General features: G+C 33.5%; 2 protein-coding genes across 4 annotated transcripts; one reads left to right on the forward strand and one right to left on the reverse strand.

Moving 5' to 3' along the window:
* On the forward strand, positions 5,807-8,582 carry LOC109359123 (nuclear transcription factor Y subunit B-1-like). Of its 2 annotated transcripts, none has more exons than XM_019603667.1 (7): positions 5,807-5,985; positions 6,087-6,324; positions 6,414-6,543; positions 6,809-6,814; positions 6,897-6,977; positions 7,100-7,138; positions 8,243-8,582. In XM_019603667.1, exons 2-7 carry the CDS (start codon positions 6,101-6,103, stop codon positions 8,246-8,248), a joined length of 486 nt encoding a protein of 161 aa, XP_019459212.1. In that variant the 5' UTR covers positions 5,807-5,985; positions 6,087-6,100; the 3' UTR covers positions 8,249-8,582. The 2 variants fall into 2 exon arrangements, with proteins under 2 accessions (XP_019459212.1, XP_019459211.1); XM_019603666.1 differs by having other exon boundaries at positions 5,808-5,985; positions 6,091-6,324.
* Positions 11,153-15,197, reverse strand: LOC109359456 (pre-mRNA-processing factor 17-like). Of its 2 annotated transcripts, XM_019604129.1 has the most exons (2): positions 13,373-15,197; positions 11,153-11,661 (listed from the first exon to the last, which is right to left on the reverse strand). In XM_019604129.1, the coding sequence occupies exons 1-2, from the start codon at positions 15,112-15,114 to the stop codon at positions 11,655-11,657; spliced, it is 1,749 nt and encodes a 582-aa protein (XP_019459674.1). In that variant the 5' UTR covers positions 15,115-15,197; the 3' UTR covers positions 11,153-11,654. The 2 variants fall into 2 exon arrangements, with proteins under 2 accessions (XP_019459674.1, XP_019459675.1); XM_019604130.1 differs by lacking the exon at positions 11,153-11,661 and having other exon boundaries at positions 13,369-15,197.

The raw sequence follows: 15,295 nt of genomic DNA on the forward strand, positions 1-15,295 counted from the left end.
AGGAAGACTAATCTACCTTACTCACACTAGAAGTGACATATCCTTTGTAGTGAGTCACCTAAGCCAATTTTTATCCGAACCCACCATGGATCGCTATAATGATAGGCTAATAATTCTTAGATACCTAAAAAATGCTCCTGGAAAAGGGTCATTTTTACCAACAACACATAAATTAGCTTGAAGGGCTTGCATTGCCACCAAAAGATCTATAATTGGTTTCTATTTCTACATTTGTGAATCCCTCATTTCATGGAAAAGCAAAAGGCAGAGGACTGTTTCAAGATCCTCTGCCAAGGCTAAATACAGAGAGCTCTTGCTCTTGTAGTCTGTGAAGCCCAATGGTTATCTTATCTTCTCACTGGTGTACTTATCTTAAACACTAATCCTATTGTTTTGTATTGTGATAATCAGTCTGCTCTCTATATTGTAGCCAATCATGTGTTCCATGAAAGAACAAAACACATTGAAATGGATTGTCACTCAATTAGAGAAAGAGTTTTGGATGGTATTACTCACTTGATGCTTATTTCTACTAAATTTCAGGTTGCAGATATCTTCACTAAGGCCATTGTTCCTACCAAATTATATCCTCTATCATCCAAGCTTGGCCTTCATGACATATGTAATCCACCTTGTAGGGGATGTCATAATATGATGCTCATGTGGAATTAGATGTGGCTCAAGAAGACTGCATCAACCTTGGACAAAATAACCAAGCCAACTATGCTCAGAAATCAAGGAGACAAAACATCAATTGTGACCCAGGATTGGCAAGGCTGATTCAAGCATTGGAGAAGCAGACTCAACCATACAAAAGGCTCATGACCAAGACAATTTTACCTTTGATCAAGAGGACATAAGCAAGATCAAGATTAGTGACCAAGCTGGCCAAAATTTAAGTAGTAGAGTTCACTTAGACATTGTATCAAACACTTCTCACAAATTGACCACATTGCTTGGAATTCGAGCAAATTTGCTTTGTCATTTTTAGTTAACAACTTTTAGTTATGTTATTTGTTAGATTGTTTTAAGAGGATGATATATTTTTTATCCTATAAATGTACATTTTAAGTGATTTTTATTCAATCAATGAAATACATGCAATTTTCACTTTTGATTCTATTCTACAAATTCTCTTATTCTTCTTCTATATTCATCTCCTATCATATCAATATGGATCATCATGTTCTAATAAATTGAGTTGTATTATGTTAATTAGTTAAATTAAATTGATATAATTCAAGTAAAATTTATGATCAATGAACATAATTGTGTCTTAAAAATTATTATGTATATAACAAATGTCTAATTTCTATTTTCATGATGAACAAAATTATAAATAAGAAAAGTGTGGAACATCAATCTTCATTAAATAGTTTGAATCTAAAGGAAAATACTTTACATGAGTGTAAATTCAGAGAAAGTGAATTCAAAGATATATCACCATTCATGAAAGAAGACATACTTCTCATAAATAAGGTTATGGTCCACAAGTCATATGCATCAATTAATTTTTTGTTCTAACATCTCATCTTAGAGATGAGAGAACTTAAGTCATCAATAGCAATTATGCCTAAATAAAACTTATATGTTCTAGACAAAATTTGAAGTTTATTCTTATATTTTCTATGAATATATTCTAAGTATACTTTTACTTTATTAAATTATCATCTTGATGATTTGAGATGAATAATATTAATTGAAAGATGATAGTATTTATCTTTAAGTAACTTCCCCATCTTTAATTTTTCAACATAAAAAACTTGGTGTGGAGAGTTCTCAATAATGCTCTTCAGGTGAGAGCGAACCTGAACCAAATAGGTGTTTATGTTCCCAAAGAATGCCTGCATGGCTGCATTTCGAACCTGAACCTGAGACCATTGAGCACTTGTTCATGATATGCAATTTATAAAGTGAATGTTGATATTGCATGTTTCTTGCGTTAAGTTGAGGAATTCATATTGCAGTGGATAAAGACTTGCTAAATCTACATGTCAAAACAAATTATCTCATTTTGTGTAATGCCAGCCTTCAATAATTGGTACAAGTCTAACAATTTTGGTGGTTGTTGCCCTAGTTTGGTTGGCCTTGGCTAGTAAATTTAGCACTTGTAGTATATCCATGAACCAACCCACTTCATTGCTTCTTTAGCTCTATGTCTCTATTTAATCAAATTTATAAAAAATTAATTTATATTTTTAAGAATTTTTTTTAATTAAATCCTCACTCAAAGACAATTAGAAAGTCATGAGCTAAAGCCATTGAAATAATAGATCATACTTTAAGTTTAAGAACACATCTATAATAATCTAGAACCTCTTTGTGGTGGAGAGGCCAACACCTTCCAAGATGATAACAAATGACAAGAGATAAAAATCAATGGTTATTATCAGTGTTGTTAAAACCGTACCGGTTATCAAACCGGTCAGGGTACTGGTATAGTGGTACAGTGGTTCAACCAGTGGTTCAGTAATTAAACCGCATGCCGGTTAAACCGGGCATACCTACTTATATTTATATATATAAACCTATAACAAAAAAAATTCCAAATAGGTAGCTCAAATTTATAATCAATATTTATAATGTACTCAAAATTCACATAAATAAACAACTTTAAGTCTTTAACAAATTCAAAGTCTAAATTAAAAAACATATATCAAACCAAAAGTATCACTTAACAACCGCAAAATATAAATAAATGACATAAGTTCACAACTCATTCTACAAAACAAATAAATTTGGAGTTTTAACATTTAACACCAATGAGTCAAAGTTGTCTCATATGAATATTATACTTTTTCTACTAAATCCTATCTTCAGACAGTACTCCAAGATTACACAAATGTCACGTTAGGAACCAGAATGTGTAATCTAAGTATGTCTTGGAAGTATGTGCCTTGAAGGGTTGAAAAATGGTTGGAAAGATGTGTCAATTGTAATGAATTTTTAAGTTTTTAAGTTTTTTTTTAAAAAAAAAAAAATATGTGTATAAACCGGCCAGTTTAGTAAAATACCGGCCGGTTCACCGGTTTTGATATTGGCCGGTTCAACACCTGTACCGTACCGGTTAGAGGCTCGGTTCACCGGTTTTCCGGTTGAACCGGCCGGTACGATACAGTTTTAATAACTATGGTTATTATTCTACAACAAAAATAAATTCAAATTTTAATTAAAAAAATAAAAAATCCCTAAATCACTTCCTCATTTTCTTCACATCAACACTGAAAGTGAACTTACTCTAAAATTCCTAAATTCCTTCCTCAGTACCTATAGTTGCAAAGGATTTTTCATGAAGTTCACTTTCATTGTTGAAGATAAGGAAAAGAGAAAGATATTTAGGAATTTTTTATTTTTTTTTATTAAAATTTGAATTTATTTTTACTATAAAATCATAATCAATGATTTTTTTTCTTAACATGTATCACCATCTTAAAAGGTAAGTAAATCCAGATTCATCTACAACACTATCGGTGCACACATTTTACACTCTTTCTTTAGGGAAAAGATATATACATTGACAGTGTAAAAGATTTTTATACTGTCACTACATCATCCACATTGATTTTTAGTCATCATTGACTTTTAAATAAAAGTATTGCAAATGAATGATGGATAATGCACTGACTGTGTATAAATCTTTTCACTGTTAGTACACAAATTTTATACTCTTTCCTTAGGTAAATTACATTTTCCAGAGAGTAAAATACAATGTAAAACTCAAATAAAGACTTCTCGTATTAGGTTTAACCGGTTAAACCGTTTGATCTGACCGAATGATTTTACACATAATTAATACTTTTTATCTATAGATATATAATTATATATAAATGTAAAATTTTATATAATTAATAATCATGTATAATAATTGAAGTAATGTCTCTTCTTTTTTTGGACTGAAGTGAAATAAAATATTAGAGTAGAGTTCAATTTTTTAATTTTTAAGTGAACCGTCCGGTTTACTTCCAGTGTTAATATGGTTTAATTGGGTTTAACACGATTGAACCGAAATTTCTCCGGTTCAAAGTGGTTCAACTTTCACTCGATTAAGACGATAAACCAAGTCGTTTTCAAGTCTGGTCAGCGGTCAAACTATCGGATTGTCCAATACGGTCCATTTCTTACAACACTGGTAAAATAGCCAATAAATTAACAATAAAGGATAGTTACTAATTTTATATTTTCATATAATTAAAATATGGAAAAAAGTTTTTCAGAAACCTATATTTTGTTATTGTCACTTATCATTTTACAAATCATTTAGGAATTGATTTATTGAATAATTAATTATTTATTATAGTTCTATTATTCCGGTAATTGATTTATTGAATAATTAATTATTTATTATAGTTCTATTATTCCGGTAATTGACCAGACTGTTGTAACAAATAAATAAGAGATAACCACGTGTTGACCATGTCATATCCACATCACAGTTTTCTTATTAGACCATATCTGCAGCCGTTGTTAATGACATGACGTCACTTCAGTTGGTGTTTATAGTAGAGTGTTGTGAGAACGGGACTGGACCGGACGGTCCGACCAGTCTGACTGCTGACTAGACTTGAAAACGGCTTTGTATTGCAGACTTAACTGAATAAGAGTTTGACCGCTTTGAACTGGGGAAATTCTGGTCCGACCATGTTAAACCGAATTAACCCGAGAAGTTAACCGGACATTCACTTAAAAATAAAAATAAAAAGGAACATTATTATAATATTTCTTTTATACATAATTATTAACTATATAAAGTTTTACATTTATATATGACTATATATTTATAGATAAAAATTATTAATTATGTATGGAATTACCTAGTCAAACTAAACGATTTAACTGTTTAAACCTAATATGAGACATCTGCCGGTTTTACATCCGGCTCGGATTTTACAACCTTGCATAATAGAATTCTGGAAATGAAAGGTACCATTACACGAGAATTTACAATTAATAAAAATGTCAAAATGCCATTTTAAATAAAAAATTAAAGCTAAACGTAGTGAATGAATTGTCAAATTTACTGTATACAAATTTTATTATTATGTAATGATTATTTTTATATAATTGAATATTACCAAGTATACAAGTATATAATTATCTTTAGTTTATTGGGGTATGCGTACACTACATGATACACACAAATTGATGTGAATATGGATATGAATAATAAATCCTAAATGTTCCATCACTATGGATTACTATTATTTTCTAGTAATTTGTAAATAATATTACTTAGACTAAATTGGATAGTTCAACTATTCCAATCGGGACCAAATAGGGAAAGGACTTTGTAAAGTCCAAAATATTGTCCTGCTAGTCGATTTACTTAAACTATTAAAAACTCAGTTGAACTGCTTCAAAACCAGCTAGTTGGTTCAACAATTTTGCTCATATAAAAAAGTCAAAAAGAACAGATATATTAAAATCAATCGCTCGTCTCAACTCTCATTCATTATTTACTTAGAATCTTAGGGGTGAACATGAGTGTGGTTGAGTCAGATAATGTTTGTTCCTTATTCAGTCCTAAATATTTATCGAGATATTTTTTAAAAGTCTGATCCCAAATATTGATTGGATCTTTGTACTTGACTCTAGAACCAATGAAACTAACTATATTCAAATCCGACTAGTTAAAATATTAGGGTCAAATTATGCTCACCAACCAAAAAATAGTAACTAGTTAAACTAAGATAACTTATATGAATCCTCTCTATGATATGATGATGTGGAGTTCTCAAAAATATTTTAGTAAATAGTACATTCCGAAGGAGGATAATGGAAAAAGGTTTTTGAACCCTAAAAGTAAAACCTATAAATAAGGAAAAAGAGATTGAACGGTTGTGATTGAAGAGATACGCCAAAATAGGGAAAAATCAAAACCCTCTTGATAACCCAGATCCACCAATCACCTCTCTCATTCTCAACGCGCCAAATACAAACCCACCACCACCTTCACCATTCAATTTCACCCATCAATTTTCATTTCAGGTATCACCATATTTTAATTTCCATCTTTAATTTCATGCATCAATTTACTATAAAAATCATTTCTTTATCTTCATATTCATGATTTCTAATTTGAATTGATTTTAGGGTTTGTGTTATGGCGGAAGCGACTAGTCCACCACACGATGATCACGAAAGCGGAGGTGATCAGAGTCCTCACGGTTGTTCCTCCGCCGCAAGGGAGCAAGACCGGTTCCTGCCAATTGCCAACATCAGCCGCATTATCAAGAAAGGCCTTCCTGCCAATGGAAAGATTGCTAAAGATGCTAAGGACACTATGCAAGAATGTGTTTCTGAATTCATTAGTTTCATTACTAGCGAGTCCGTCCCGGAATCTTTCTTACTCGATGTTGCTATAATTGTGTGTTAGTGGCATGATATGATGTTTGTTTATGTTAATTGGTTTGCAGGGCGAGTGAGAAATGCCAGAGAGAGAAGAGAAAGACTATAAATGGAGATGATTTGCTATGGGCTATGGCCACTTTAGGATTTGAAGACTACATTGAGCCACTTAAGGTGTACCTGCATAGGTACAGGGAGGTAATTTCTTATATATAACCTTTCATTATATAGATACTGCATAAATTAATATGAAAATATTTTCTATGGTTTTTTTTTTCCTTTTCAATATTGAGGTGGTTAATGGGGGAATTTTCAATGAAAGGATTCATCAAGCTTTCTTTTTTTATTCTCTCATTGTAATGTTGAAGTTCTGATAGTGTTTCTTATGGCTTTATTTTTATGTGACTGTTTCCTTTTCCTTTTTATCCGGTTGGTGATTTTGACATGTGTGCGATTATCACAGATTGAGGTTAGTTAATCCTCCCCTTTGCTTAATTGTGTTTATTTATCCAATATAAATGGCAGTGTTGATAAACCATGAATTTTGATAGGGTGATACTAAAGGATCTGTGAGAAGTGGTGATGGATCTGCTAGACGAGATCAAGCTGGCCTTGCAGGTCAAAATTCTCAGGTGTGATAGCATAACCTTCATGGAATCTTTTTTGGGCTTAAAAATTTGTATTCTGGTGATTTTCAAATAAGGTTTAGTTCATTAATTAGTATGATTTCTCTCGATCTTGTATATTATTACAGCTTGTTCATCAGGGTTCACTGAGCTATATGAATAACCAGGTACTACTCTCTCATTGTCTCTCGTGAGTGCATGCATTTTCAATTTATTTTATCTTCAGGACACATGCATTGTCATTCATGGAGATTCAAGAAATGAAATGAAATGAAGACATGTTCATAATAAAAAAACAGCCAAGTATAGTGTTATAATATCAGGAGTGTAATGTTTTGTTGGTTTTATTGGACTGAGCTTGTAGTAGTTGTTCTACAGTAGTACTTGACCTAGATTAGTAGTAGAAATATGTTTTAGTGGTTTATATGTAATATATAACACAATTTCTTTCAAGCCTTTCCTTTCTCTCCATCACCCTCCTAAAACCAACTCGCAAACAGACCCTAAGCATTACTATCCTTATTTTCTTTGAAATGCATTGATTCCTCATTTTGTCTTCTATGTCCATTTATTCTTTGCAACTTCCTCATCTCTGCAACACTGAGCTTCTGCCCTCCTTAGCTCTTTAATGCTCAACGTTCATTACCATAAGCATTGCATGGCTTATCCTTCAAGCTTGAGTCCTTTGGTTTTGAATTTTGCCTTATTTCTCTATAACTTTGTATGATAAACCCAAAATACCTAAATTGTTAACATGTGTTATGGTATCCAATCTTTACCTATAAGCTAGAGTTGATATGCATCTTGCTAAATTCACATTCTAGACGTAAAATGCATGAGAGCTAATTGGAGTCTGTGTGACAATGTAAGGTTAGAAGATGGTTTGTTTCTATAATTTTGTCATGTTCAAACCGAGAGGTGAAACATAGCTATCCTTCCACCATTAATAAGGCATAAATGATTTCAGTTTTTTGATGCTGCCCAACATTGGACCATGTCCTGCCAACAACCTAAACATTTTCTTTGTGTTTATGTTTGTCCTTCACCAAAAATGATAGCTTTCTTGCATGAGCTGAATTATATTTCATAATGAGTAAAATCACATGACTTAACAGTTAACATTGCTGTTTCTGCATGTTTTATTGTTGGATCCCTCTTTTTAAGATCATAAATATGCTGATGTCTTTGTTTTGTTGATCAGCATGGTTTTTAGTGTAATGGTCATATGTTGTTCAACTGAATGAGCTACCTATGTTTTCTTTTGCTTTCAGATTTAGTGAAAGAACATCTTTGTGACTTTGTCTATTGGGGTATGAAGGTGAATTCACATATGGCTATTCCTTCAATGCAAAGCCATGAATAAATGGTTCTAGTGATCTACATAAAGGTTTTTACACCTGGCATGGACGGAAATAATAGTTTGATGTTTTAAAATTTAGGTTCTTACTTAGGGTAGAAGTCATGAGTCTTAGAATTTTGTGGTTGATTTACATATATCAAATTTAACTACTTGAAGGGAAAGAAATGTGTGGGGTGCATGCCATGTAGCTTTATTATGGTGACAAGCAATTTATTTGAGAATTAAATCATATAATCTTTCCACGTGCTGCATTTATTTGTTTGTTATATAATATTTTCACAAACTACTTTTTATTAATTTATTTAAATTAGGGTAAGTAGATGGTTTATCATATCGTTAGTGACTCACCGGCATTCTTATTTTTTCTGCTATAGAATGTATCATCTTCATATTATATTATTTAAGAAAAACAAGTTAAATATAAGAAATGTAATATAAAAACTCAATAGAGAGTGGAGATTTAAGAAGATAACTTGTGATAGTTGATATGATATATATAAAACTTATCCAGATTTCTCATTTTGTGCCTTTAATAATCATTACATAGTTGTTAGATGTTTTTTTATGTTATTGTGTGTTCTTCTTAGCTTGAGAAAGATAGAATGTGTGGAAGATTAATGATATATTAAATTATTAATATAAAAAATCATACCAATAGAAACAAGAGTTTAAAATCTACGTACTTACACTGTCAGCATATCATCCATTATTGATTTTTATTAATAGTATAAGTATAAATAAATATAGATTAAGAGAATCAATTATGGTTATATATAACAAATATCTTTATGAATCTCATATCCCCTGCCTCCATCAATGAAGATTTTTGGAAGGTAACTAAGATAACTATAATACAAAGTCTCTCTATATATAATTTGTATTATACATATAAGTAGATATCCAATTTAAATAATATCGAACTCTATTTCATAAACATAGAACATGCTTTTCACCCCAAGATGACAACTTTTAAGTAATTATATCCCATTTAGTATACTATTTCTCCATTGAAAAATGGAAAAAAGAATGTTAAATTAGAAGACTTATTTGATGACTTATTATATTCATAAAAATAAAAAAGCATTAAAGTCGTTGGTTGAGAAATATCATACGTGCTAAAGTGTAAATGAATAAAACCCAGTTGAATACTTTAAGCTCATATTTAACTTATCTATAGCATAATACTTAATATTAACAAACATTATACTAGAAGACCACATAAAATTAGAAATGATATATAATTTGATATTGATAATTATAATACAATACATAAACAATTAACAACAATGTGACACTTCCTGGCATTAAAAAAAATAAAGAAAATTAAGATAACTTTTACACTCAACAAAGTCCTTTTAATTTACTCAAAATAAAATAATAATTGATATAATATATATGCATATAATTTAATAATACATATATGAGTTATTCACGAATCCTTAACGTCTAGCCTATAAAGATCAAACATAGTTCAAACTTGTTAATTTGATCCAATATTTAGCGAATCAAACTCAAATAACTCACAAATAGTTTAGCTTATTTACACCCTTAATTGATACACCAAAAATTACTGATTACTACCTCATCATGAAAGTATTCTAATTGAACCTAAAAGCAATTCAATCCAACTGCAATTCACAACAAAGGTTACAGTTTGTACTTTCTTGCTTTAACCCCTTTAGACCTATAACCCCACTGTTCCCATTGTCTCTCTCACTTTACTTAGATGCTTGCAGTTTATGAGGTTCATAGTGCTGCACAATGAGACTGGACATTAGGTTGAGCAAATATGTTTTAACATGGAATTCTTATGAAGATTTTTTAATATTTTGGCTAGAATCTAAGTAATAATGATTGTTATTCCTGGTTTGACTATGTATTGAATTATATTTCTGACGTTAAATGATTGGTTTCTTGATATTTGTTGGTTTAATTGACATGAGAAACCAAATGATTGTTAAAGGGGAAGGAAAGCACCCATCTGAAATTTTAATGGCAGCTTATTCTTTTTAAAAGAATTGGACTAATTGCTAGAGATGAACATGGCTGTTTACTTAGCTGTGAATTCTTTGCCCTGTGGACCTGTTATTCCCCAACTGTAATTGAAGCTCTTGTTGTAGAAGGACTATGTTTTGGTTCTCATCACAATTGGAAAAAGATCATTGCAGAAGGTGATTGTGAAAGAGGAATAGAGGATTTGGCAAAGATGTGTCAGATATGTCTGAACTAGAGGGATTATGATGATATTAGTCTGGTGAAGACCATGTTTGATGAATGCAGGTTCTGTTTTGTGCCTAGAAAAGGTAATAATGCTGCTAATAGTAATAGTGTAATACTATTGCAAAATAGGCAAAGCTTAGTTATGAAGGTTTAACTTTGCATGAGTTGATGTAATTTATGGAGATTTAAGTTCTGTTTGAATGAATGAATTTCATCATTCCTTGCAAAAAAAAGCATCTAACTACGTCTGCAATCTTCTCTGGTCCTTGTTCATTTAATCATAGTTTTTTTTTCAGAGTTTGATGTTGTTGCCTCAACATCTGAGCAACAACTGAATGGAAAATTTCTAGTCAGAAATTCTCAATAATTATCATAGGATAGAGCAAGGAAATAATATTGGGGTTGCAACCAGAAATTGTGGATGTGCTTGCTACCTTTGAGGAGATCCTGAACTGAACATCATACATGACATGGAAATGAACACGATTATGGAAATTTCAGAGGAAGGTGGAAGTAGATTAGGATAATATTATCAAGAAGAAAAGCAGTAAACCTAATCTAACTCAGAAAAATCTAACATGGTAAACAAAGTAACTCAGAAAAATCTAATCTCATATAAGGCCACCATACAAGAAACCAGCTAAGCAACATGATATTGAGTTGTTAGACATGTATGTGTATTCAACAATCTTCATGACTGCCATTACCACATTGGATCCGAACTGTTTTAGATCATTAAATGGAAATTTCCAAGACCCCTAGCATAAAACGTAAAACTGTAACATGTGACAGATTTTCACAAGATGAATATTTAACTTCAATGACTATTGTACAAAAGTGTCTAAAAAGCATGGCAAAATGGTTCTCTGGCCTGGTACTACAACGCTCCAGTTAGCACGTAATGTTTGGTGACAGTATCTTGATGAACCATAAAAGTGAAATATCAGGATAATATTCAATCAAGACATTGAAATGTCAACCAATGGAAACCACATCGACAAGAAAATTCAGTAAGTTGGTACTCCTTTTGCGGCCGAGCAGTGTGTATATACTCCTGCTTCTCCCAACTCATCCCAGCAATGGGCATCATTGGACAGGAGAAACTAATCCCTGCAAACCAACATAAAGACACAGGCCTTAGTAAACACTCATATTCGGAAACTAGAAAGTTAAATCAAGACAGTCAGTTGGTATAGATTTATAAAGAATAAAAGCAAAAGGCGTGTATGTGTGGAGATATATGACTACTAGATGTCAGAAAGTGGTAACAAAGCTGTTGGAGGAACACCCTAAGCAGGGATCAATATGTCAAATCATCTATCTTATTGTGTATCATGATTTTTCAGTATCATGGAGTATTAGACAAATCAAAACATGTGCCTACTCACTGCAAACAAACTTCTATAATGACAAGTATCACTACTCCTATTTTATATCACATTGTGTTTTGCTATGTATTAAATATCAAGATTAATTAGTACTATAGCATATAGGACTATATGATTCTCAGCCGGGATTTTAAATTTTAAAAGTAACATTCTGAAATGTAAACTAAAGGGTATGTCAATCAGCCAATGGTAAAATAAATACAGCCGATGATGATACACGCTACTTGTGGTCTATTAATTAAAAGACAAATAAATCAGAAGCAGTGAGCTCAAACCTAAGTTATTTATGGCACACAATATGCTGGTGCAACAAGAGCTGACAGCGGTCACAGCGCTGTTGCACACTGTGAAGCAAGTGGCAACATTGAAGTGCAGGTGTGCAAGCACACAGTATATTAAATATATTTTAACAATCAACAAAAATTCAGATGTATTAAACGTAAAACATAGAAATGTCAAAGTTGCAAGAGTTCAAGTATTAAGAACCTACATATACATTTATACACCCATCATAAGAGTTCAATAGTCATTACACTCATCATCATACCAGTCAAAAGACACAATAGAAACATAGCCTTATTTTCTACAATATGGGTACATAGTTTTAAGCCCTTAGAAAAACCATCTACATCAGCCATAAAGCACACCTGCTTTCACATTCATAGAGAAGAGACAACAAAGAAGAAATGAATAAAAAAGAAGAATAGAAGATGAGACAGATTACACAAATACCTACATAAGTGTAGAATGGGTTAGGGGTTGTGCTCCTAATGGCTAAGTGTTGCCAATGTGAAGGTGGTCTAATGAGCTACTACTACTAGCCAGGTGATTAAATTTACTTACTATAGGTTTTAACAGATTTCTTTAACATTGATGTCATTTTTCATGTTGCCACACAACATACAATATTACAATGGCACATGTTGCATGCGCTAAACAGAGGCAACATGAACCCTGCACAACATGAGGTTTTTGCTGCCCTGTGGCAAGCACTATTGCATGTCCAACAGTGTGTCATTAACAACTATAACCTAACATGAGAAGGAGGAACAGTTTGAGTATGACAGGAGGACCACACAAGTTGAACAAGGAGAGATTTTTCTTCTGTGACCTCACCCAGTAAAATATTAAATATCTCTATTCAAAGACCTTCCCAAGTCTCCTACAGACTATTTGACCAACAAGCTGATAACGACCATTCTGGCCCTATTATCATTCAGTACTAATAAATCAAAAAGAGATATCATAAGGAAAATAAAGTCTAAACTTGAGAAAGAGTATATAATTAGCTAGAAAAAACAGAAGAATGAAATTCTAAAGTAGACAATAGAGAAACTGGCATAAATGAAGCAACTATGATAGCATAGTATATCTAAAAGAAAACCATACAAGATTCTGTAATTAAATATGGCATAGCATGAGAGATAACTTACCAGTACTTTATCAACCCATCCCAGCCACATGTTGCTACCTTACTCTGCTCTAGAGGATGCCACTGGGAACCAATGCAAACACCTTCATGACACTTCAGAGTTCTGAACACTTTGCAACTCTTCCAATCCCAAAACCAACACTTGCCCTCACCATCTCCCGACATAACAAAGCGTCCATCCGGTGAGAAATTGACTTGACATGCATAACCAGCCACGATATGTCCAGCAAACCTCTTCTTCTTGTTAAGTTGGAACTTCTCCCTGGTACTATAAATAAGTATCTGGTTATCTAAGCTCTGCGCAGCGAGCCAATTGGAGTTGGGGTGAAGTGAAATGGCCGGCATAGAGTGCATGTGTGGCTCACTAATATACTTTATAACAACAGGAATACCGAATTCCCATACCCTCAAAGACTTATCATCACTAGAAGTAACAAATCTTCTGTTGTTATCAACAAAAGTAATCGTATTCACAGCCCCTAAATGTTGATCATACTCCTGAGTAATTTGTCCCGTATTCATATCCCACTGAACAATCTTTTTATCACTCATACCAGCCAGCAACACATTCTGCTTATCATCATCCGGATTAAGCTTCACCACATAAGGAATCTTCCCTGTCGAGAAAGTCGATATCACTTGCCCAGTTTCAGTATCCCAATACTTGATATTCTTATCATAACTCGCACTCAAGAACTTAGTCCCATCATTACTAAAACAAATGTCCCTAACTGCTTTTGAGTGCCCCATGTAAGTCCTCATACACTTGCCCGAGTTAAAAACATCCCAAATCTTCACTTTGGTATCCATGCTTGCTGACAGAATCAAATTCCCATACTTAGGGAAAAATCGAATTGCGGAAACACCCTTAGTATGTCCACTCCATGTATGAACCAATCTCTTAGGTATATAACAATGATCATTACTCGCTTTTGCATCTTTCGGCGGCGCAATCCAAGACCTACCTTGATAATCCCTTTCTTCCTTCCCATGAAAAGTACTCTGATCCTTAACAACCTCACCCTTTTCACCTCCAAATCCACTCTTCTCTTCTCCCTTCTTCTTCGCATATTCTTCGGCGTATTTCTTCTGTTCCTCACTCAATTCACCTTGCAATCCTTCTTTCTTCCCAGCCCAAGGACTCTTCTTGTTCTTCAATAACCACGCTTCTGAAGCCGGGTTATCCATTTCTTCTCCAACATCACCCTCCTCCTCCTCATTCTCATCATTTTCCTGCTTCGACTTCTCCTCGATTTTTCGCCTCTTCTGCTCGTGTTTTGGTATATTGTAAACCGAGACAGCGTTGTTTTTGTGTAAGGCATCGAAATCGCCGACATAATTGTTGAAAGCGGAAGCAGAGGGGTCAGCAGCATAACCGAATTTCTGGAAAGTGTTGTACTGTTCGTCGAATAGGAAGGGTGCGATGGCGGCGTCTTCGACGAAACCGAGCTTGTGGTTGCGCATGCCCTGAGCGATGCCGTCCTTGGCGTAAGGGTGGGCGGGGCCGACGATAGGGGACCAGAGCTGGTCGTAGGTAGGGTTGAATGCGACGGCGTGTTGAGTGGGGTCGATGGGGTTAGAGAGGGATTTATGGTTAACGGCGAGGGAGAGCATGGTGTCGTCGACGGAGGGGGCGGCGGAGCGGGAAGGGAGAAGGCGGGGAGGGGAGGAGTCCGGTGAGTTAGGGTTTTGGAGAGGGGAGTCAGGAACGTCGTCGTTTTGATATTGGTGGAGGAGATCCATTTCGGGAAGAAGGGTTTAGAGGATTGAACTACACCAGATTTTATAAGGAACAAATAGTTGCAGCAGCTGCAACAATTTGTGGGGGCTTAGTGAAACATTGTTTTTTGAAATTTTAAATTTGAAAAAGAAATTTAGAATTAAGTGGAACTCTTTTTCAATAATTATAAATGTACATCATAAA

This window comes from Lupinus angustifolius, chromosome LG11 (genome assembly GCF_001865875.1).
Source record: "Lupinus angustifolius cultivar Tanjil chromosome LG11, LupAngTanjil_v1.0, whole genome shotgun sequence".
NCBI classification, from domain to species: domain Eukaryota; kingdom Viridiplantae; phylum Streptophyta; class Magnoliopsida; order Fabales; family Fabaceae; genus Lupinus; species Lupinus angustifolius.